At 36.4% G+C, this 22,607-nt stretch overlaps 1 protein-coding gene across 1 annotated transcript in view; it reads left to right on the top strand.

The window, feature by feature from the left end:
- The window catches only part of LOC150090671 (rac GTPase-activating protein 1-like), a 131,848-nt gene that overhangs the window by 38,014 nt on the left and 71,227 nt on the right, over window positions 1-22,607 (top strand). The window contains exons 6-7 of the mRNA XM_090389937.1: window positions 7,186-7,363; window positions 21,039-21,102. Of these exons, the coding sequence (XP_090246063.1) occupies window positions 7,186-7,363; window positions 21,039-21,102 (242 nt within the window). The remainder of the gene's footprint in view (window positions 1-7,185; window positions 7,364-21,038; window positions 21,103-22,607) is intronic.

Here is a 22,607-nt window from a genome sequence, read left to right as displayed (position 1 = left end):
AGAAAACAATCATCCAATAAATCCACAAAAGCCCTGCTAGTGTGTGAGTAACCAGCCCCCAAATTCCAGTCAATATCTGGGAAATTAAAATCTCCCATTATAAGACTCTCTGATTTACTGGCCCACTCTATTTCCCTGTACAGTTCCTTATTATACTCATCAGAGTCATTAGGCGTATAGCACACTCCTACTCTCAATTTTGATCTCCCAATGCTTATGTCACACCAAACTGACTCAACACTGCACTGTCCAGCGATGTCGACTGGCTTCACTTCCTTGGTTTTTATGTGTTTCTTAACTAATAGCATAACCCCTCCCCCCTTCCTATCCTCTCTATCCTTTCTGTAGACATTGTACTCCCCAAATTGCATTTCTGCATACCTTATATCTGTGTGACACCACGTCTCTGATATCCCAACAATATCTGCCTTTGATGTTTTGAGCAATACCTCAAATTCATCAAATTTATTTACTAAACTCCTAGCATTGGTGTACACGCAAGTATACCTGCACCTGTTTCTATTCTTAGCTACCCTAACACAACCCATGTGTTTACTTGTACCGCAATGGCTCCCAGCAGTCTCTGAAATACCATGCATCTTGTTTTTCAGGCTTCTGCTCATTCTAATAGAAGCAGTGCAAGAATCTATTTCACCTCTGCCAGTGGCTACTGTCAATCTATTGGTCTTTGTCTCCCCCCAAGCTAGCAGTTTTCCGACCCACCTAACACTGCCTCGATAGCATCAGCAAATATTCTTGCACCCTTTCTATTTAAGTGTATCCCATCCCTGTAGAAGCAGTCTCTCCTGTTAACAAGTACAGTCCAGGCTGAAAAAAATTCTACCCCTTGAGCCTTGCACAATCTTTCCAGGGCCAAATTGATCGACAAGGCTCTCATCATATACTCCCTCCTATCGTGTCTGGGCAGAATTGCAGACACTTTCAAATTCAACCCTAATTCTCGGCTTTTGTTCAACAAAAGCCGAGAATTAGTTCAACGGCTTTTGTTCAACGGCTTTTGACCTGTACTTGTTAAGTAATTCTGCCAGTCTCCTACTCTTAATATCGTTAGTGCCAACGTGTACAACTATATCACCTTTTGTGCCCTTAAAAGATGATATTCGCTCTACAACGTCATCAACCTTTGCCCCTGCCTGACATACCCTGGTCCTGTTCCAGGGTATGTCTGCCAGAATTTGCCATTTCTTCACATGACGTACATATTTTGGAGAGCCTTTTTTCCCTTTATTAATGAAAAAAAGGTCCCTGAATGTAAAAAAATTAATAGCCAACACTATAATTCAACCATGCAAACAAAAAAAATTATAAAATAAAATAAAGTACTTTTAAAACATACAAACAAAAAAAAAAATTGAAATAAGATTTCGTTTCATTTCGTAATGTTATGCACAATTTTCCCATTATTTTGTGTAGCTTGCATTCATTGTTTGTTATTAATTTGGAAGAAACTCTCTTGATATGGTGTGTTCCAGCTGGAAGATGGATCTGTATTAAAAGTTTTCTGTATTATTATTTATAAAAGTTGGCAGGTATGCTTTTCTTGTTTACTGCTTATAATACAACCATTTTGTATTATAAGCAGTATACAACCATTTTGTATTATCACATCAATCAGTACCTGTATGCAGTACTGAAGATGTGACTTGACCATTGCTATTATTAAATTACAGTTGCTCAGAGCGAAACGGATACGAAAATATAGATTGTGACAAGTTTAATAATAGGAAATATACATATATAGATTAGATACATACAAAGCTTTCTCACCATTGCTTTATACAATGGGATAATCATCTCCTTATCCCTGTTAACAAAATTCCTGTATGTCATTGACAAAACCCCACAAGCCGTCACGGCAGCCTGTCTGTATTGCTCAGAGAACTGCATATCCACCTGCACAATTATCCCCAGGTCTTTTTCTTTTTCCATCACAGTCAACTGTGTGGTACTACCCTGAGCATAGTGCAGTGTTTTTCAACCTTTTTTTTAATAACGGCACCCCAAAGTCATTTATTTTATTTTGCGGCACCCCTACTCAATTTTCTGCCTGTTAGATCCGATTCCTCTATATATATAATATTAAAAAATATATATGTTATATGATAGTTATTACAATAATATAATTAAGGCTAAGGCGCATTTAGGGCTAGAGCCTCAAGCTGCGAACAAATTTAGACTATGTATATAAAGTGCTTAGCATCATAATACACAGCCATTTCTGAGTAAACAGAAAATTTTTAAGGTGGCATCGTTTTAGGTTATATCTCATATTGTGAATACCTTCACAACGAGTTGCCATGATATTGCACTACTTCGAATAAGTAACGCTTCACCTAAGGAGAAGACTAGTGTTACTTATTCTCAGATAGGTACCACCACCCAGACAGCACTGTTTCAGGGCTATTTGGCCCTTCGTCAGTGAGTGGGTAGGTACCCAAGTGATGCAATGATGGCAAAAACAGTTATGAAGTATAACTCCACAATATGAGAGATGCCTGATGGTGTATTTAGACTAAGGCGCATTTAGGGCTAGAGCCTCAAGCTGCGAACAAATTTAGACTATGTATATAAAGTGCTTAGCATCATAATACACAGCCATTTCTGAGTAAACAGAAAATTTTTAAGGTGGCATCGTTTTAGGTTATATCTCATATTGTGAATACCTTCACAACGAGTTGCCATGATATTGCACTACTTCGAATAAGTAACGCTTCACCTAAGGAGAAGACTAGTGTTACTTATTCTCAGATAGGTACCACCACCCAGACAGCACTGTTTCAGGGCTATTTGGCCCTTCGTCAGTGAGTGGGTAGGTACCCAAGTGATGCAATGATGGCAAAAACAGTTATGAAGTATAACTCCACAATATGAGAGATGCCTGATGGTGTATTTAGACTAAGGCGCATTTAGGGCTAGAGCCTCAAGCTGCGAACAAATTTAGACTATGTATATAAAGTGCTTAGCATCATAATACACAGCCATTTCTGAGTAAACAGAAAATTTTTAAGGTGGCATCGTTTTAGGTTATATCTCATATTGTGAATACCTTCACAACGAGTTGCCATGATATTGCACTACTTCGAATAAGTAACGCTTCACCTAAGGAGAAGACTAGTGTTACTTATTCTCAGATAGGTACCACCACCCAGACAGCACTGTTTCAGGGCTATTTGGCCCTTCGTCAGTGAGTGGGTAGGTACCCAAGTGATGCAATGATGGCAAAAACAGTTATGAAGTATAACTCCACAATATGAGAGATGCCTGATGGTGTATTTAGACTAAGGCGCATTTAGGGCTAGAGCCTCAAGCTGCGAACAAATTTAGACTATGTATATAAAGTGCTTAGCATCATAATACACAGCCATTTCTGAGTAAACAGAAAATTTTTAAGGTGGCATCGTTTTAGGTTATATCTCATATTGTGAATACCTTCACAACGAGTTGCCATGATATTGCACTACTTCGAATAAGTAACGCTTCACCTAAGGAGAAGACTAGTGTTACTTATTCTCAGATAGGTACCACCACCCAGACAGCACTGTTTCAGGGCTATTTGGCCCTTCGTCAGTGAGTGGGTAGGTACCCAAGTGATGCAATGATGGCAAAAACAGTTATGAAGTATTGTGGAGTTATACTTCATAACTGTTTTTGCCATCATTGCATCACTTGGGTACCTACCCACTCACTGACGAAGGGCCAAATAGCCCTGAAACAGTGCTGTCTGGGTGGTGGTACCTATCTGAGAATAAGTAACACTAGTCTTCTCCTTAGGTGAAGCGTTACTTATTCGAAGTAGTGCAATATCATGGCAACTCGTTGTGAAGGTATTCACAATATGAGATATAACCTAAAACGATGCCACCTTAAAAATTTTCTGTTTACTCAGAAATGGCTGTGTATTATGATGCTAAGCACTTTATATACATAGTCTAAATTTGTTCGCAGCTTGAGGCTCTAGCCCTAAATGCGCCTTAGTCTAAATACACCATCAGGCATCTCTCATATTGTGGAGTTATACTTCATAACTGTTTTTGCCATCATTGCATCACTTGGGTACCTACCCACTCACTGACGAAGGGCCAAATAGCCCTGAAACAGTGCTGTCTGGGTGGTGGTACCTATCTGAGAATAAGTAACACTAGTCTTCTCCTTAGGTGAAGCGTTACTTATTCGAAGTAGTGCAATATCATGGCAACTCGTTGTGAAGGTATTCACAATATGAGATATAACCTAAAACGATGCCACCTTAAAAATTTTCTGTTTACTCAGAAATGGCTGTGTATTATGATGCTAAGCACTTTATATACATAATAATATAATTATAAAAATTACATTTCATAATACAAATTATATATACAGTATATAATAATCTTATTCTTTATACAGAGGTACTAAGTAAACATCAATTATAGATCACCACAAAATTAAAAAGATACTGTACACCTTTTTATAATGAAATAAAGATTATTAAAAAAATAATAATTTTAAGTAACTTAAACCCAAATTACGTGGCATCCCTGGAATGTTGTTGCGGCACCTCAGTTGAAAACTACTGATGTAGTACCACACAGTTGATTTGTTACTCTTGGGTTACTGGTACACATATGCAGTACTTTGCATTTGTCAATGTTGAACTTCAATTGCTATTTCTCAGCACACCTTCCTAACTTTTCTAGATCCTGTTGCAGTGGCATACCATCGTTCCTGTCATTAACCACCCTGCCAACCTTTGTATCATCTGCAAACTTGGACATAGGCCTGATATGCCTTCATTGCTAAATATAGAAAACAATAATGGGCACAACACCAAACCCTGTGGGACTCCACTAATAACATTAGTCCGCGAAAAGCAGTGTCCATCAATTGGCACTCTGTCTTCTCCCATCCCTTTATCCATAGCAGCAACGTGCCCTTAATGCCAATCTACTCCAATTTGTACAGCAGTCTTTAATGTGCAACAGTATCAAAAGCTTTCCTGAAATCCAAAATTATTTTTTGCATCTAGTTCCTTTGTGACCACATCGTAGTGTCCAATTGATTTGGTCAGACAAGATTTCCCCTTAACAAACCCATGCTGTGTCTAAAGTATAATTGCAGCCTTGTCTAGATGATTCTGCATTACTTCTTTTTATTTTATTATTTTCCACCTGAACAGAAGTTAAACTAACAGGTCTGTATTATCTGTGTCACCCTTTGATCCACCTTTGTGAATTGGGATACATTCACACATCTCTAGTCTGCAGGGATCTCCCCTGAATCCAAGGGCCCTCTCATAATTATGGTTAAGAGGTTGCTTACTTCCTTTGCTGCCTCCTTTAAAGAACTGGATAGCTCCCATTCACCCCCAGTGCCTTACTCATATTTAACTTCAACAATTTCTCTTCCAATTGCATCTCAGTTATTACAAGATCATTTAGCTGATCATCTCCTATTTGATAAACTTTTGATAAACTTTTGGCATCCCCTTCCCTGAAGAATTCCTCATGTGTGAATGTAGATGCATAATACTCATTGTTTGTCAGCAACCTAAGCAGGATCATCAACAGTCAAACCATCAATATCAAGTAGACCAATTTGATTCTTTCCCGTAATTCTAGTGTTTACTTAAGAAAGAAGTCTGTTGTTTTCTTTGCATCCTTCGCCAAAGATTTCTCTTGATTTTTCCTTCGCTTGCCTAACCTCCTTTGTGACTTTATTACAGACTAATTTATATATACGATAGGCTTCTGTGTCACCTGGTAATATATATGCATCTCTTGCATTTTTCTTCTCTTCATCGAGTCTCATCAGCTCATTTGACATCCATTTTGACATCACACATCTCTAGTCTGCAGGGATCTCCCCTGAATCCAGGATACTTTGGAGTATTTCTTAGTAGGCATGAAAAGCTTAGTAGCTTCTATGATTGATTCCTCGAATGCTTCCTATTTATAATTTGCTGCTGGTAACATCATCAGTTGGACCCAATGTATAGAATGTAAAAACTGTCTGAGACCACTGAATTGCATTGAACTTTAAAGATTTACATCTTTGAAGTTTAATGCAATTCACTGTTTTGTTTAGTGGATATGAATACCATTTGAAGTGCCATGCTGGTTTTATCTCAATTTCTGTAAACATACCTTGGTCACATATGATCAAGGTATATTTTCAGCTATAAATGTTGCCAGGTTGAAAAATTTCTGTTGACTTGTTAATGCTTAACTTACACAAAACTCAAATAAGACAAATTATTTATAAATTAACATAATTAATCAGTCCCAAGTTACACTGTATTTTGGTTTCTATAATGGTGAATAGTATTTTAAGTTTCAAAAAGAATTCCAATTCTAAAAAGAATTTAAAAATAAATATGTTCAGTTGCTGTAAAGCAGCAATTATCAAGTGCAATGGCTGGCTATTTTCATGAATAATACAAAAAAAAAAAAAATTCGGGAGTAACTAATTCAAACAAGTTAGAAGGATCAAAATTCAGAGAGACTTGTTTCAGATTACTATCTACCATTCATTCACATCAGACTGTATGTGACTATTGCAAAGTTTTGCTTGAGAATCATTGCCATACATGGTGGTGTCCTGTCAAATGTTATTATGATTTGTGCTTTGATGTGCTCCTGTAACAGGACATTTAGCGTTACACTATTTCATCCAAAAGTTCATTTTAGATATCCAACAGTAGTCTAATTTGGACTGTTGTTACTAATAATGTGTAACTACTCAGTAGATAGACAAGATTGAGAAGTCAGCTTTTAATTAATGCCAAAAAATGTAACTGAAAATTTTAGAGTGTGGTAGAAGCATATCATGTAAGGAGGCACGAGTATATTTCATCCACTGACTTACCTAAAAGTTGTAAGGCATTTGAATGATGGTGTATGGTTTTGAGATTCACATGCAGTTCAGTTGTTTCTGTGCTTGACATATGCAGTAATAACATAAATTTATGCTGGCTTTATTTACTAAACAGTATACATGATGTCACTTGAATTTTTTGTTTATAACAAATAAATTTGTTAGCAAAAATCATTTATTGAGTTACTCTTGATAAAGTTGGGTGAGGTGGCATAGTATGTTGATTACTTTCATTGTTTACTTTTTATTTAAAACAGTGTTGATATTTTTATATTTTTCATTGTATATGTATATTTCAATTTTTATTTAAAGGGTAGTGGAGATGCAGATCATGGCAAGCCTGTGCCTACTCAGCGAGTTCAGGAATTGCCAAAAAATAGCGTAGTTCATTTGCCAAGGACAGGTATTCTTCAGCAAAAGGAACGCAGTAACAGTGAGCCTTTATATTCATCAAAGGAACCTGTTTTGTGCAGACCTCCCCACAAGTCTGGTGAGTAGACTCTTTAATATAAAAACTAATGGAATATGCTGGCATCAAAATAAGAATGAACCCTTTATTCTACATAACTGATTATAGAATTGGCAATCTTTCCAAGGAATTTTCTCCATTGTAAAGCATATATCTGTAAAGCTTATATCTCGCAAAAAGGATTCTTCTGCTCCTATGCTTATCTTTAGTGACACTCCGATTTCTAGGCAAAATGATATATCTCTTTTGGGGATTACCCTGACTTCTAATCTCTCTTGGCACAAGCACATTACAAATATTGCTTCCTCTGCATCTAAAAGACTTTGTTTTCTCTTTCTCTCTCGGCATTACTTTTCTTCCAAACAGCTGCTCACTCTGTATAAATCGCAAATCTGCCCAGCCATGAATATTGTTCCCACATCTGGGGTGGTGCCCCCAAAACCTCTCACAAGTTTCTTGATTCCATTCAGAAGAGGACAGTTAGGTTAATTAATGATTCATCTCTAACAGAGTCTCTTCACTCGTCTCATAGACGTACTGTTTCTGCTGCATGACTCTTCTACGGATACTTCCATGGGCACTGTTCTACTGAATTGGCTTCTATAATTCCCGCTCTCTTTCAAAACAGTCCGAACACATGCCACCACCAGCCAACATCCATTTACTGTCCAACTTCAAACTCACAGAACCAACTTTTCATCTTCCTTGTTTATTCATTCAACTGCCGTTTTCTGGAACAACCTTCCTTCATACGTATTTCCTGAAAATTACAGTCTACAGAAGTTCAAGTCCAATGTCAACAAATATCTTCTTTCATCTTTTCAATCTCCAACCCAAGCATGGTACTAAGTACTATAGGTTCTAATACCTCTCGTGTTTGGGGTTTACATAAAAAAAAAAAATATAGTAGTAGTAGTGGCATGTGATGCAAGTGTATGAGCTTATGCAGCATCAGCCAAAAAAAAAAAAAAAAAAAAATTTCACACAACCATACCCTCTAAATATTTGTCCAGTTCTTCTTTAAATTTATTTAACGTATCAACTTTCACAATGACAGATGGAAGTTTGTTCCAGCAATTAACCACCCACTGGCTAAAGGCAAATTTCCGCACATCTCTTCTACATCTGTCTTTCCTTAATTTGAATTTATGCCTCCTTAGGTTCGTAATCTGAACAAGTGGAAGAATCCCATCAGAATTCAGCGTGCTCTATCCATTCAAAGCCTTATACACCTCAATCAGATCACCACGCAGGTGCCTAGTCGCCAGCCACTGCAATTTGCAGAACTTAAGCCTCTCTTGGTAAGAGGATCCCTTCATTCCCCTCAACAATCTTGTTGCCCTTCTCTGTATGTGCTCAAGCAAATCTCCATCCTTCCTAAAATGAGGCCTCCAGACCTGTATGCAGTACTCAAGGCGTGGCCTGACCATTGCCTTATACAGAGGGACAGTCACCTCCTTTTTCCTGCTAGCAAAATTCCTATATATCATTGACAAAACCTCATCACCTGCTGTGGCAACCTGTCTGCATTGCTCAGAAAACTTCATAACTGACTGCATAATTATTCCCAGGTCTTTTTCATTTTCTACTACCACCTTAAGTGTAGTACCACACGGTACGTTTCTCTCGGGTTACTTCTACCCATATGCAGTACTTTGCATTTGTCAAGGTTAAACTTCAGTTGCCACTACTCAGCCTATCTTTCCAAATTTTCTAGATCCTGTTGCAGTAGCACACTGCCATTACTGTCATTAACAACCCTGCCAACCTTTGTATCATCTGCAAACTTCAACACTAAGCCTGATATACCTTCATCAATATCATTGATAAATATACAAAACTTAAGCCGAACACCGAATCCTGTGGGACTCCACTAATAACATTAATCCACGAAGAGCAGCACCCATTGATTACCACCCTCTGTCTTCTCCTACTCAACCATCCTTTTATCCATCGTAGCAACTTACCCTTAATACCATTCTGCTCCAATTTGTACAATAGTTTTCCATGTGCAACAGTGTCAAAAGCTTTCCTGAAATCCAAGTATATGATATCAAATTATTTTTTGCATCCAGTTCCTTTGTAACCACATCATAATATCCTATCAAATTTGTCAGACAAGACTTTCCCTTAACAAACCCATGCTGTGTCTTAATTATTGCTGCAGTCTTGTTTAGATGATACTGCAATGCATCTTTAACCAGTGACTCCATTATTTTACCCGGAATAGAAGTTAAACTAACTGCTCTGTAATTACTCATGTCACACTTCGATCCCCCTTTGTGAATTGGAAATACATTTGCACATCTCCAGCCTGTGGGGACCTCCCTTGAGTCCAAGGATGTTCTCATAATTATGGCTAAGGGTTTCCTTTGCCGCCTCCTTTAATATAACTGGATAGATTCGATTCACCCCAGGTGCCTTTCTTACGTTTAACTTCAACAATTTCTCCTCCATTTTGCTCTCAGTATTACAAAATCATTAAGCACCCTGCTACAATTTGTTAACCTTCTGGCATTTTCAAACCTTAACAACTCCTCATGTGTGAATGTAGATGCAAAATACTCATTCAGTTTGTTTGCTATCTGAGCAGGATCAACAGTCGAACCATTGATATCAAGTGGACCAATCAGATTCATCCCCTTCCTTTTAGAGCTTATATAAGTAAAGAAATCCATGCTGTTTTTCTTAGCATCCTTTGCCCAAGATTTCTCGTAATCTGCTTTCACCTGCCTAACCTCCTTTGTGACTTGATTACAGACTAGCTTATATCTGCCATAGGCTTCTGTGTCGCTTGATAATTTATATGCATCCCATGCATTTTTTTTCTCTGTCACGAGAAGCAAATATAACATTTATATTTAATCCTGTCTAAAAGAGGTGTCATCTTTATGGATTATTTCTGTTAAGATTGAATTAATCACACAAATATTCAATGATAAATTTGTGATTTCTCTTGAGGTCAGGACGTCTTAATACATTATGCCATGCTCATAACATCAAGGCAATATGGTTTGAATATTTTCTTAACTGCAGTGAGGTGTTTCCCTTATTCTATATATCTTTCTCTGACATCCACATGCATGTTTTTTATAATCTCAAACAAAAGATTATTGGAAACCACCAGAGTACTCACTCTATAGTGGAGAAAAATTTTAACCATAATTTCATGTAATTCATGGTAACAACTGCTTGTGTAATCAGTTCATTTTTTATATGAACAATTTGTTGGTGAGAAGGAGTGAAATTGTAGCAGGAATTGTGTTGTAGAATTGCTAGTGATTGATTGACCTACTTATAGAAATTCTCTTGACTCTAGTATCATATGAGTTGAGAAGATGGAAGATACTTGGTGACATGACTTGAGTGTAATATTCAGTGGCTACATAGAAAGGATAGTTAATTAAAAAATGGAAGTAGAAGGCATGAAATGAACAAGGGGAGAAGTTAAGTTTGAGTTTAGAGTCGAACTGTCAATGGTTATTAATCACTTATGACACATGTTTCGATCGGTGTGAAAGAAAGAGGTGTAATTGCAGATATTAATTCAGAAACACAGCACCCATAGAACTATAAAAAAGGCATGCAGCAGAAACAATGTCTGGGTGATAGGGAGTGGAGTGAGTTCTTAACAGAGGGATCAATAATTAACCTGACTGCTGCTCTCTTTTGGACAGTCTCAGAAATTAACAGAGATTTTTGATGCACCACCCTAAATCTGCAAGTATTATTCCAGAGTAGGGTGGCATTGGAATTTGTAAAGAGAAAGTCTTATTTTTTCAATGCATGTAATGCAATATTTCTTGTTTATACTCCAGCATAATGATTAGGTCAGAGGAGTTTACAATTAATTATTCTGATAATGAATACAATTGTTAACCATATTTAGCAATCGCGTAGGCTTGAGCCAGTCGAGTCAAATGGGTGTGTGTTACTGCACTCTTGTTCCTTGGCTACTCTGTCACATCAGGCTAAAAAAACATACTGTTTATACTCCAGCACAACCACTAGATCAGAGGAGTTTACAATTAATTCTTTCAATAATGAATACAGTTGTTAGACCACTTGGCTATGCCAAGCCAAAAATGTTCTTGTTTGTACTGTGGTATGATTACAAGGCCAGAGGAGTTTAGAATAGATTATTTTGACAGTGAGTACAATCATTAACTGTATTTAGCAGTCGCACATGCTTGAACCACAGCCTACTTAAACGTGTGTTACTGCACACATGGAACTGCATTACTGCACTCCTATACTTGACCACTCTGCTATTCCAGGCCTGTAATAGTCTTATACTGTACTGAGAAAGGTTAGAAATCAGTATTATTCCTAGTAAAGGCACACAATCTTGTTTAGAAATCTGATGTTGAAGATAAGTGTGAATAGCAGGCTCTTTTTTGTGAAAAATAAAAACAGGGCTGGACTTTATAAGGATAAAGGCTGTTATTACAAAGCTTTCTTCTGCCCAGTATAGAATAATCTGAACATCAACATATAAGTAACTGGTAGTGGATAATTGAAAAGTTGCAGATGTGTTTCTGCAAAGCATGGTTGTCAAAGTGGGAAGTAATTGTAACATACCATCATCAGCAAAACTGGATAGATTCTGGGAAGGTTCTGTTTTTTCATCCACTGATCATCTGGAAAAGAGTGGGTGAAAGAACAGAACCTTTCAGAATGTCTGCATTAATTAAGAAATTGACAGAGGGACATCATGTGCAATGAGTGATCAGAGAGGAAACTGGCCACCCAGTTGTAAAGATGCAGGTTATGGATTGTTTCCATCGGACATGCTGCTTTACTCTCACTTTGATTTTGCTGTTGAACTCCTACAAAGATGACTTTGATGACTTTCCTATGTAGTCAAAATGAATTGAATGCTATTTTTAAAATAAAGCAAAAAAAATTTTTAGGAAGAAACAGCAATTCTGATGAAGATAAATTTTATTGTGAAGTAAGAGTTAATTTTGTCCATTTAAAAAAATTGAAGATCAATAAATTCTTTGATTGTAGAACTCCACATAAGAGAATCTTCTTAAATGAAAACAAAACTAACCTGCTCCCTTCTGGTCCTCTTGAATGGCTACAAGATGTAGAGAGATTCTGTGGTTTGCCTGGTTGATGAGGTGGTCTCTCATGGCCAGAAAACCCATTTTTTTTAAGACACTCTTATCATCATTCTGCTTTACCACACCATTTTTCAGAAAAGTCATAAAAACGCTTTCTTGTACCGACACTCTTAGGTTGGACCTTATTCTTTATTTTGTAATGAAATCCTTCAGTGCCTGTGTTTTAGATTCCTATATTTAATATGCCTCATTGAAAGATTTTCCTCCCTATCTGGAATGCTTATGTAATTCTTCCAGTTCCAAAAATTGACATACCAAACTAAATCAAAGATTGATGTCCAATGGTCATTTCTTCCTCACTTCTGAAACCATTTCAGAGAGCTCTTTTTCCTGCCTGCACATCCCAAATTTTGAGCGTATCAATTATAGAAAAAGGGTTTCAGCCACCTCTGATCTTCTAGAATTTTCATTCTTAGCATCTGAAACCCTTCACAGAAAAGCTTCACTGGATGTGTATTTATTTCTCTTATCAGCCTTTGATGAGGTGAAAGCTCATTCTTATTAATCTTGAAAATTTCTGTAATATCAAGGGTGATATTCTAGAATTGTCCAACAAGCATTAACAAAGAGAGAAGTATGTCTACAAATGACTAGGCAGTATTTTCATATGTTTATTAATGCAGGGATTCCTCAAGCAGGGACATGATCTGTTCTCTGCACATTTTCCATCTTTATTAATTAATTAAGTTCCATTATTTCCATAATTAATTTCCAGTATTTCCATAATTAAGTTCCACATAGCTTTTGCTGATAATGTTAAAAATCTGGTCTCTTTCAAGTACTGCTGCCAAAGTCGAGTTTAAATGGTGTCCTCTCCTGTGTTGCCTCTCACTTCAAAATCTTTAGTCTGAACCTTTAGTATTAATGTTGGAAAATCAGCACATATGTCATTCACAAAAAAAATTGTCCTTATTTTGCTTACACCTATTTTGAGTAATCAGAAAATCAAAAAGGTTTCTTTGTAAAAATTTTGGAATTTTACTTAGATCCAAAATTTCTTTTCACATCACATGGTAATAAAATTAAAATTTTAAAGAATTTTGGCTTATTACATAAAATTTAATTCATGTTTCAAACCCAAAAGTATTTTTGTTACACCATAACTCATTCTTTGCTTTATGGAATAATTAGATAATTAGACTTTAATACCTTACTTTATATGTTCACTTCCACCTCTTTTTGAGAGAGCATATTCAGTGTACCTTAATTTTCAGAATGTTGTTGTTGAGAAATAACATTCTGAGATCCTTTACATTCAGAAATAATGGTTGAGAAGTCTGGAATTCATAGCTAATAATAATGGTCTAGCTAAAAGTGAACACTTATTTTTGGGCTGAGCTGTAAATAAGAACAAAGCTCAATTTTTTTCAAAAGTTTATTCCATGTATATAAATTAACCTCAACATAAGCAAAAAACAAATAAAACTACATACCAAGCCATAAACAAAATCCATGTGCTGTTTATTCTTTAATTTTGGGATTTTCTGTTAACATAAATCTAAATTCTCTTCATTTAATTGAATATAAGATTTTTAACTGGTCCAATGTGAAGAGTGGATTCCACTTCACTCTTAATGTACATTAATCTTAATTGGATTCCATTAAAGCATGCTAATGAATGTAAAAGTTTTATCTACCTTTATAAAGCTTCTCTCAATTCGTTAATTTTCTCACTCCTTTTTTTTTTTTTTTTTTTTTTTTTTTTTTTTTTTGGAAAAAATTAGTGTATTCCACCTGAAATTACCAAATCCAAACTCTCCCTTTCTCATCCCACTAGCAAACAGAATTAGCACACTGGCTTGGTGATTTCCCTATCCCACACTTCGGGTAATAAATAAATACAGAATAGATCCTTTTCTTTTCTTGAATAATAAACGTTATTAAGAAATCATACAAAAATTGAGCAAAATCTGTGATGTATTATTATTGTTTATTTATTTATTTTATTTTATTTTTTGCATAAATTCTATTTGCTGAGCTTGCACTTCTGTGTTGTTTGTGTTCTACTCATGCACTATGTATAATGTAAACAGAATATGTGTCTCTAAGTAATGTATATTTTTTGTATGATGTAATTGTTATGTGATAGTAATACTACTATCACATAACAATTAGTATAACGTATAGTTGCTTTTTCTTCTTGTCTTGCTATTGTTACTTAGTGTTTCTCCATATTTTTGGCAAAGAAAAAGACTAAAGCTACATTAAATTCAAAATTTTTAAAAAATTTCTGCTTCTTTTCATTGAAGAAGTGGCCATCAGGCACGCTAGTCTATGTCATGTGACATATGCAGAAATTGGAATAGGGGAAACTACTTTTTGTAACTCTTGACCACAGAATTTCATCATGCCTGTGTACTGTGAAGGTAATTAACAATCTTCATCAGTAAGCTACCGAAGAATTAAGACATAAAATTTCAGGAGACATATGAAAGATGTTCCATATATGGTAAAATCTGGAAAAGGTAATACATTTGCTTTGTGTACTATATGGAGAGTGATTTTTCAAGTGGTGAAAAAAGCAGTGTAATCAGGCATTTGCAAACAAATAAGCATAAGGACGGGTTGCACGCAATGGGCAGAAAGGAATTCAGAAATGGATGTAGTCTTCCCACAAGTAGCATTTCATAGGGATTATGATACTGTTACATGTGTCAATGTTTATCCATCTCTTATCAGAGAACATAATCTTTCTCTGAGTTGTGCTTGGTCCTTGAGGTTATCACAGACATGCCAGACAAGCTGTACTTGCTACCTGGGAGTCTAAAACGCTGATGGAACTGATATTCGGGTGACACTCAAGTCAAGTGGACCCAATTTCGGCGAAGTCTGGACGGTCTGTGACAGCCAAATCCTCTGCTTGCACCTTCACGATGGTGGGACTGTTAGTAATCCTGGGTATAACCTCCATGCACAAGTACATGGTGGGTGACCACCTAGGTGTGAACCAACGTAAGCAGGGGTCGAGGTGTGGCGCCCACACCACATGAAGGACCGCCGCCCCTCTATGTTACCAGGCAGTACTAGGTGGTAGATGACTCTCATCAACCAGTGAAATACCACCACTTTGCTTATTGGAGGCTTGAAGTGGTGGAACCCATGTTTAGTCTCTAGAGCTAAGTTCCGGTCAACCCTTCCCTATCTCTTCCATCATGCAGTATAATTGATGACTTTTGAGGTTATGATGAACGTCGTGGCGAGATCCAATATTCCTTACATTTCGAGGGTACAGCTCTAAAACGGTGTTCGCAGGCTGGCCGCTAGTTAGTACACTGGACCGAACCTATTGGTAACTCTCTAGGAGGCTTCCGGATCAGCTAGTGTATAATCTTGCTACCTCTACTCTGCCAGATAGTGACTGGAGGGAGTCCGAGTAGTGTGTATGCGGAGAGCATTGTCAAGGCCACGTTATGTCAAGGATCTGGGTATATTCTTACCACATGTATGCCATATCCAAAAATTTCATTACTTCATACAGCATGTCCCACCACATTTTCTTACTATTGAATACACAATGAATTGTCAAACTAATAGAGCAAGCTTATCTGCGAAAAGATCTAAACCTCCCAAGGACTTCCTAATTCATTTCACAAATATACGTGGTCTCAATTCTAATCTCAACGATGTCCATTTCCACTTGCAGTCTGCCAAACCCCATGTACTTTTTCTGACAGAATCTCAGTTATCAGTTGATTCAACACTGCTCATCTCAGATGCCCAAATTATTCGCTGTATGATTCCTTTCGCCTCAAAGGTGGTACTTGTGCATATGTCCGTTCTGATATTCCCTGTCAGAGACTTGGCAATTTGGAATCTCCTCTCTTTGATCTTCTCTGGCTTAAAATCTCTCTACCTCATTGTGTCAAATTCATCTGTTGTCTCTACCGTTCTCCCAACTCCACTAATCACTTGGAGCTCTTTGACTTCCTCTCTTTGCAACTTGACTTTCTCCAGTCCAACTTTCCTAACAGTGAGGTAATTTTCCTTGGTGATTTTAATGTTCACAACTCCAGCTGGCTTCCGTTTTCTAGTCACACGGACCCAGCAGGTCGAGATGCTGAGGCTTTTGCAATTACTAATGACCAAGCACAGATTGTTCATTTACCAACAAGAATACCGGACAATCCTAATCATACAGCCAATACGCTTGATCTTTTTCTCACAAACAACCCTTCTAAGTACACGGTCGAAGTGAAAGGTCCTTTAGGCACTTCAGATCACAACTTGGTGATTGTCTCTTCTCCAATGGAACCTTTATCTCATGGCTATTCCCAACCTCGTGCTGTTTGGCATTACAAGAATGCAAAATGGGATGACCTGCGAGACTTCTTTTCCTTGGTCGGATTACTGTTTCAAAACTTCTGATGTCAACGTTTGCTCAGATCGTGTCAGTGAAATTATTCTTGAAGGAATGGAATCCTTTATCCCACACTCTACTTTAAAATCTCGCCCCTTATCTAAACCTTAGTTTTCCAATAAATGTGCTAAGGCTGTCCAACAGAAGAACGTTGCATATCATAATTGGCTTGTTTCTAATTCTTCAGATTCATTTTCTGCCTACACCAAAGCTCGCAACAATTGTAAAGCAGTTATTAATCAGTCCAAACTAGAGTTTGAACAGGCTAAGAGTAGAAAACTTGCTTCTTGCCCTAATGGTAGCCAAGCATTCTGGTCTCTTGCCAAAGCTATTGGCCGCAACTTTTGCCCATCTCTGCTCCCATCTCTGTCCAAACCAGATGGTTCTGTTGTCACTTCAGCCAAGGATAAAGCTGACCTGCTAGCATCCCATTTTTCTTCCAGCTCATGTATTAATGATCTTGGTAAAACACCTCCCACCATTCCCAACATGCTCCATTCAATGCCTCCTGTGGTCTTCCGTCAAAAGGATATTAGAAGGATTTTGATGAATCTTGATGCTAAGAAAGCTCCAGGTCCCGATGGTATTTCTCCACTTGTTCTCAAACCCTGTGCTCCTGAACTTACTCCTATTCTTTGCCACCTTTTTTCACTTTCTTATTCCAAAGGTGTTTTTCCTTCTGCTTGGAAATTTGCTCATATCCAGCCAGTTCCTAAAAAGGGTGACAAATCCCTCCCATCCAATTATCGTCCCATTGCAATTACTTCTACTCTTTCTAAAGTAATGGAGAAATCAATTAACCGCCAACTCTTAAACCACCTAGAAAGCTTCTGTATGATCAACGATCGCCAGTATGGATTCCGTCAGTGTCGATCCACTGGTGATATTCTGGCTTATGTTACCCATTTATGGACTAATTCAATGGAAAGGTTCGGTGAAACACAAGTAGTTGCTCTTGACATCTCAAAGGCTTTTGATCATGTTTGGCATAAAGGTCTTCTAAACAAGCTTCCGTCTTATGGTTTGCCAACTGTTTTTCGTAATTGGTTATCCAGTTTTCTCACTGATCGCTCACTGAGGGTGATGGTAGATGGCTCTCTGTCTTCTAACTTCTCCACTAATGCCGGTGTCCCCCAAGGTTCAGTTCTTTCCCCCACTCTTTTCCTCTTGTATATCAATGACCGTCTTCCATTGACTGGAAATCCTATCCATAGTTTTGCCGATGATAGCACATTGCATTCAACTTTCCATTTTGAGAAACCTTGTCCTGCTCAATCAGCTTTAACTTCTCGGAAATCTGCTACCAATTCCTTAAATGCCCATCTTCAGGTAATTCTCCAGTGGGACAAAGACAACTTAGTTGATTTCAACCCTTCTAAAACTCAGTCTTGCTTATATCTCGCAAAAAGGATTCTTCTGCTCCTATGCTTATGTTTAGTGACACTCCGATTTCTAGGTAAAATGATATAACTCTTTTGGGGATTACCCTGACTTCTAATCTCTCTTGGCACAAGCACATTACAAATATTGCTTCCTCTGCATCTAAAAAACTTAGTTTTCTCTTTCGCTCTCGGCGTTATTTTTCTTCCAAACAGCTGCTCACTCTGTATAAATCGCAAATCCGCCCTGCCATGAAATATTGTTCCCACATCTGGGGTGGTGCTCCCAAAACCTCTCTCAGGCTTCTTGATTCCATTCATAAGAGGGCAGTTAGGTTAATTAATGATTCATCTCTAACAGAGTTTCTCCACTCGCTTTCGCATAGACGCACTGTTCCTGCTGCATGCCTCTTCTACAGATACTTCCATGGGCACTGTTCTTCTGAATTGGCTTCTATAATTCCCGCTCTCTCTTTCAAAACAGTCCGAACACGTGCCGCCACCAGCCAACATCCATTTACTGTCCAACTTCAAACCCACAGAACCAACTTTTCATCTTCCTCATTTATTCATTCAACTGCCATTTTCTGGAACAACCTTCCTTCATATGTATTTCCTGAAAATTACAATCTACAGAAGTTCAAGTCCAATGTCAACAAATATCTTCTTTCGTCTTCTCAACCTTCTACCCAAGCACGGTACTAAGTACTATAGGTTCTAATACCTCTCGTGTTTGGGGTTCACATAAAAAAAAAAAAAAAAAAATCAGGTGGGTTTTTCAGAAATATGTTTCCCGATACTGAAATTGCAAAAAAATTATGGTTGTGGAAGAATAAAAATATCAGTCTTCATTAGTGAAATTGCACATACAGGGAAAAAAAAGAGACAGTGATGCACTGAATTACTGGTCCCTTTTAATTGTTACAGATGGCAGTAATCAAAGGGATTCCAAACCCTATTCCATCGTGGTGACTTTTCATAATAAGAAAATTGTCAAAATGAAAGCAGCTTTATCTCATTGATAGTGTTGGAAGATGAATCTACAAGGTTCAGTATTGGGTATCCTCTGACCAGTTTGAAAATGAGTGGAAATACTTTATAGAGAACTGTGTTGATAATGCCCCTGTTATGGTATGGGTAAAACCGTAGTGGAGAGGTACTAAACAGAAAGAGTGCATGTGACCATCTTATCAAAAAGATGATTGATAAGATGAAATATATTGCCGCCGTCTCATTCAGCTGTTTTGAGCCCTTCGACCTCATTATTGAGGAGCTAAGCAGAACAGAATGACCCAGAATAAAGAGGCAGTGTCATCCATCTTCTTTTATATATTGGGCACAACCACTTTTAACTCTGGGTAAACCATAAACTACACCATGAGTAAAGAAGTGGGGGGGGACAAAATGAATTATACATGGACAACTAAAAAACCAGGAAAATCACCATATTGAATGAAATGTATAAAATCACACAAAGCAAATTAAGAATACCTGAACTGACATGATTGTTAAAAAATGCTAAAAAATCAACAAGAACATTAAAAAAAAACAGCATCCTATAATTAATTAAATGAAAAAAAAAAAAAAAAATCCAGATAGTTCAAAATAAGACACTGGAGCTATCATATGTTAGGTAAAAGTGCAACATTTGCAAACTGCATAGTGCCAAAATAAATCTTTCAGATAACCATAACTAAAATGCATAAAGTAGTATCACCACAAAAATTATGCCCAGGAATATACACTGGTGTGCAAACTTTAAGGACCAGTCAGGTTTTCACCTGTAGCTTCTCATAGGAGTGGCCTGGATATGGGAAAAGCATACCAAAGGAACCTTTGGTATGCTTTATTTTTCATTTTATCTAATGTCCTCTCCCCACTTTTTGAAATGAAAACAACTGCACTGAATCAAGTTTTAATCAAATATAACAAGTATGCTAACAAGTACATAGTGCAGAACACCAAATAATCAAAATTATAAAAAGATTTCTATTGATCAGATATGGAACCTACTGCCACTCACCCATTAGCACGTCCCCTCAGTGCTTGACCATATACTTTTACAGTATATGGTCAAGCACTGAGTTGCTCTGCTATATAGATTGCTATATGCATAGGCATATAGCAATCTACAAACATGCATATTAGGCTTAACTGGTAAAATTTGATTGGGCTGAACACTTGATGAATTTGAAAAACAAAGGGCTGTATACATTAGGTTGACTGAATAAAAAAAAGGTATTTATGATATCACTAAATACGTACAAAAATACCTAAAACAAAGAAATATATTCAATATTTACAGCAGAGGGTAATTATAAACAGCTAGCACCTAAGCATCTTCTTGAAACAAGAAAACAAATTACTAACTTAACATTTCATATTGAACAGTTTTATACTTTATGATTATAGTAAATATTATTATAGTAAATATTAATAAACATGTTGTATACCTATATGAATATAAGTGGTCAGTAGACTGTAAAAGATTGTTTGGATATACAGGTATTTTTGATAATAATATCATTAGTTGGAGTACCAACTAATGATATTATTATCAATTTCTGCTTGTTGAAGTCTGAATGAATGCCATTTCTATAAATTTTAAAGAGCATATATGAAAGGTGGGAGTTAGGTTCCAGGAATTATTGGCTGCCTAGGCTATAATTGGCAAGATAGGATCTTAAAAACATTTTTACCTAGATGACCAAAGTGCATATGCTGAGGTGCTGGTGTACACTTTTCATTTGGTTTTTTTTTTAAGATAATTGTCATAAATCATGATGACAGTATTTCGAAGTTTATTACTTTTTTTTATTAAAATTTTTTAGACTCCGATCGAGTTGATGGGATTGGTTATATTGCTCCAAGCCTTGAAAGAACTCCAAGTGGAAGGTTAGTGTATGTTTTTTGATATTTATACATAAATAAAAATTATAAAAGCTATAAAAATCTATGGCTTTTATTGTTTCAGTGGTCTATTCTAGAATTTTTCGATAGTGAAAGGTACCTGTTAGTTTTTCACTGAATAACCGAAGGATAATTAGACTTTAATACCTTACTTTATATGTTCACTTCCACCTCTTTTTGAGAGAGCATATTCAGTGTACCTTAATTTTCAGAATGTTGTTATTGAGAAATAACATTCTGAGATCCTTTACATTCAGAAATAACGGTTGAGAAGTCTGGAATTCATAGCTAATAATAATGGTCAGCTAAAAGTGAACACTTATTTTTGGGCTGAGCTGTAAATAAGAACAAACCTCAATTTTTTTTCAAAAGTTTATTCCATGTATATAAAGTAACCTCAACATAAGCAAAAAACAAATAAAACTACATACCAAGCCATAGCCCATAGTTCAATCACTGTGTCAACAGAATCGATTTGTTAATTACACATGATTTTATTGTTACAGCACTTGTTTATTGACTGCTTAAGAATGACTCCTATATGTGTTACACATCACAGCATTCAGGTGTTTTTTGAATGCTTATATGCATGAAATGCATGGAATGTGTTTACTCTAATTTAAAATTTTAGAAGGCTATTTTTCAATAGCTTTCTAAAAGTTAATTTTTGTTTTTATGTATTAATCCAAAACTCAGTGAGGTAATGGTTTATTAAGTGGGTAGTTATTAAGTTATTTCCACCTTTATTAAGTGGGTAGTTATCTATCTCTATTGTTAAATAACCCTCTCTATTCACTATAAGGAATACCAGCATGTTACTCTCCCCATAAGGAACAGTCTTTATGGTAATTACTTATGTGAGAAACATACTAGATACCTTAACTTTACAAAGATACTACTGTATGACAAATAAGAATTAGTTTATATGAATTTTTTGTGTATTCAAAAATCGAAAATGTCTCAAAAGAAATGTTCTTATGATTTGTCTCTCTTAAATTGAATATGATAAGGAAGCACGAAGAAGATGATAATTTGTCAAATAAATTCCAAATCACAAAAAAGAATATTGGCATTAAAGGGAAAAGATTTTGGAGAAAGGAAATCTTCCAAATTCAAATAAATTAAAAAAAAAAAAAAAAATCCATAAGCCTGACTTTAATGTTGATCAAGCAGTTTTAAAACGAACTAAAGAAATTCACAGTCAAAATGTTCCACTTGATGGTCCCCTAATTCAGTTAAAATCTCAAAATTTTGCAAGATTGTTAGGTTCCAGTGAAAGTGATTTTAAATTAATAAGTTTCTACCAAGTAATGTTTCTACCAAACCCTGTTTAATGGTGTTTCTCCTTTCCAAAGTTAAGGTTTTAAATTGTTGTTTGTGATTAACAAATTGCATATTTGTGATGGCTGGCTTACAAAATTTAAATGCAGGCATGGGGGAAAGTTTCAAGGTCATTCAGGGAGAAGCTGACACAAAAGAATGGTATTATT

The sequence above is a fragment of the Mastigoproctus giganteus genome, chromosome 1 (genome assembly GCF_048544385.1).
Source record: "Mastigoproctus giganteus isolate SK-2022 chromosome 1, ASM4854438v1, whole genome shotgun sequence".
Lineage (NCBI taxonomy): Eukaryota > Metazoa > Arthropoda > Arachnida > Uropygi > Thelyphonidae > Mastigoproctus > Mastigoproctus giganteus.
This window is presented reverse-complemented; position numbering and strand designations above follow the sequence as displayed.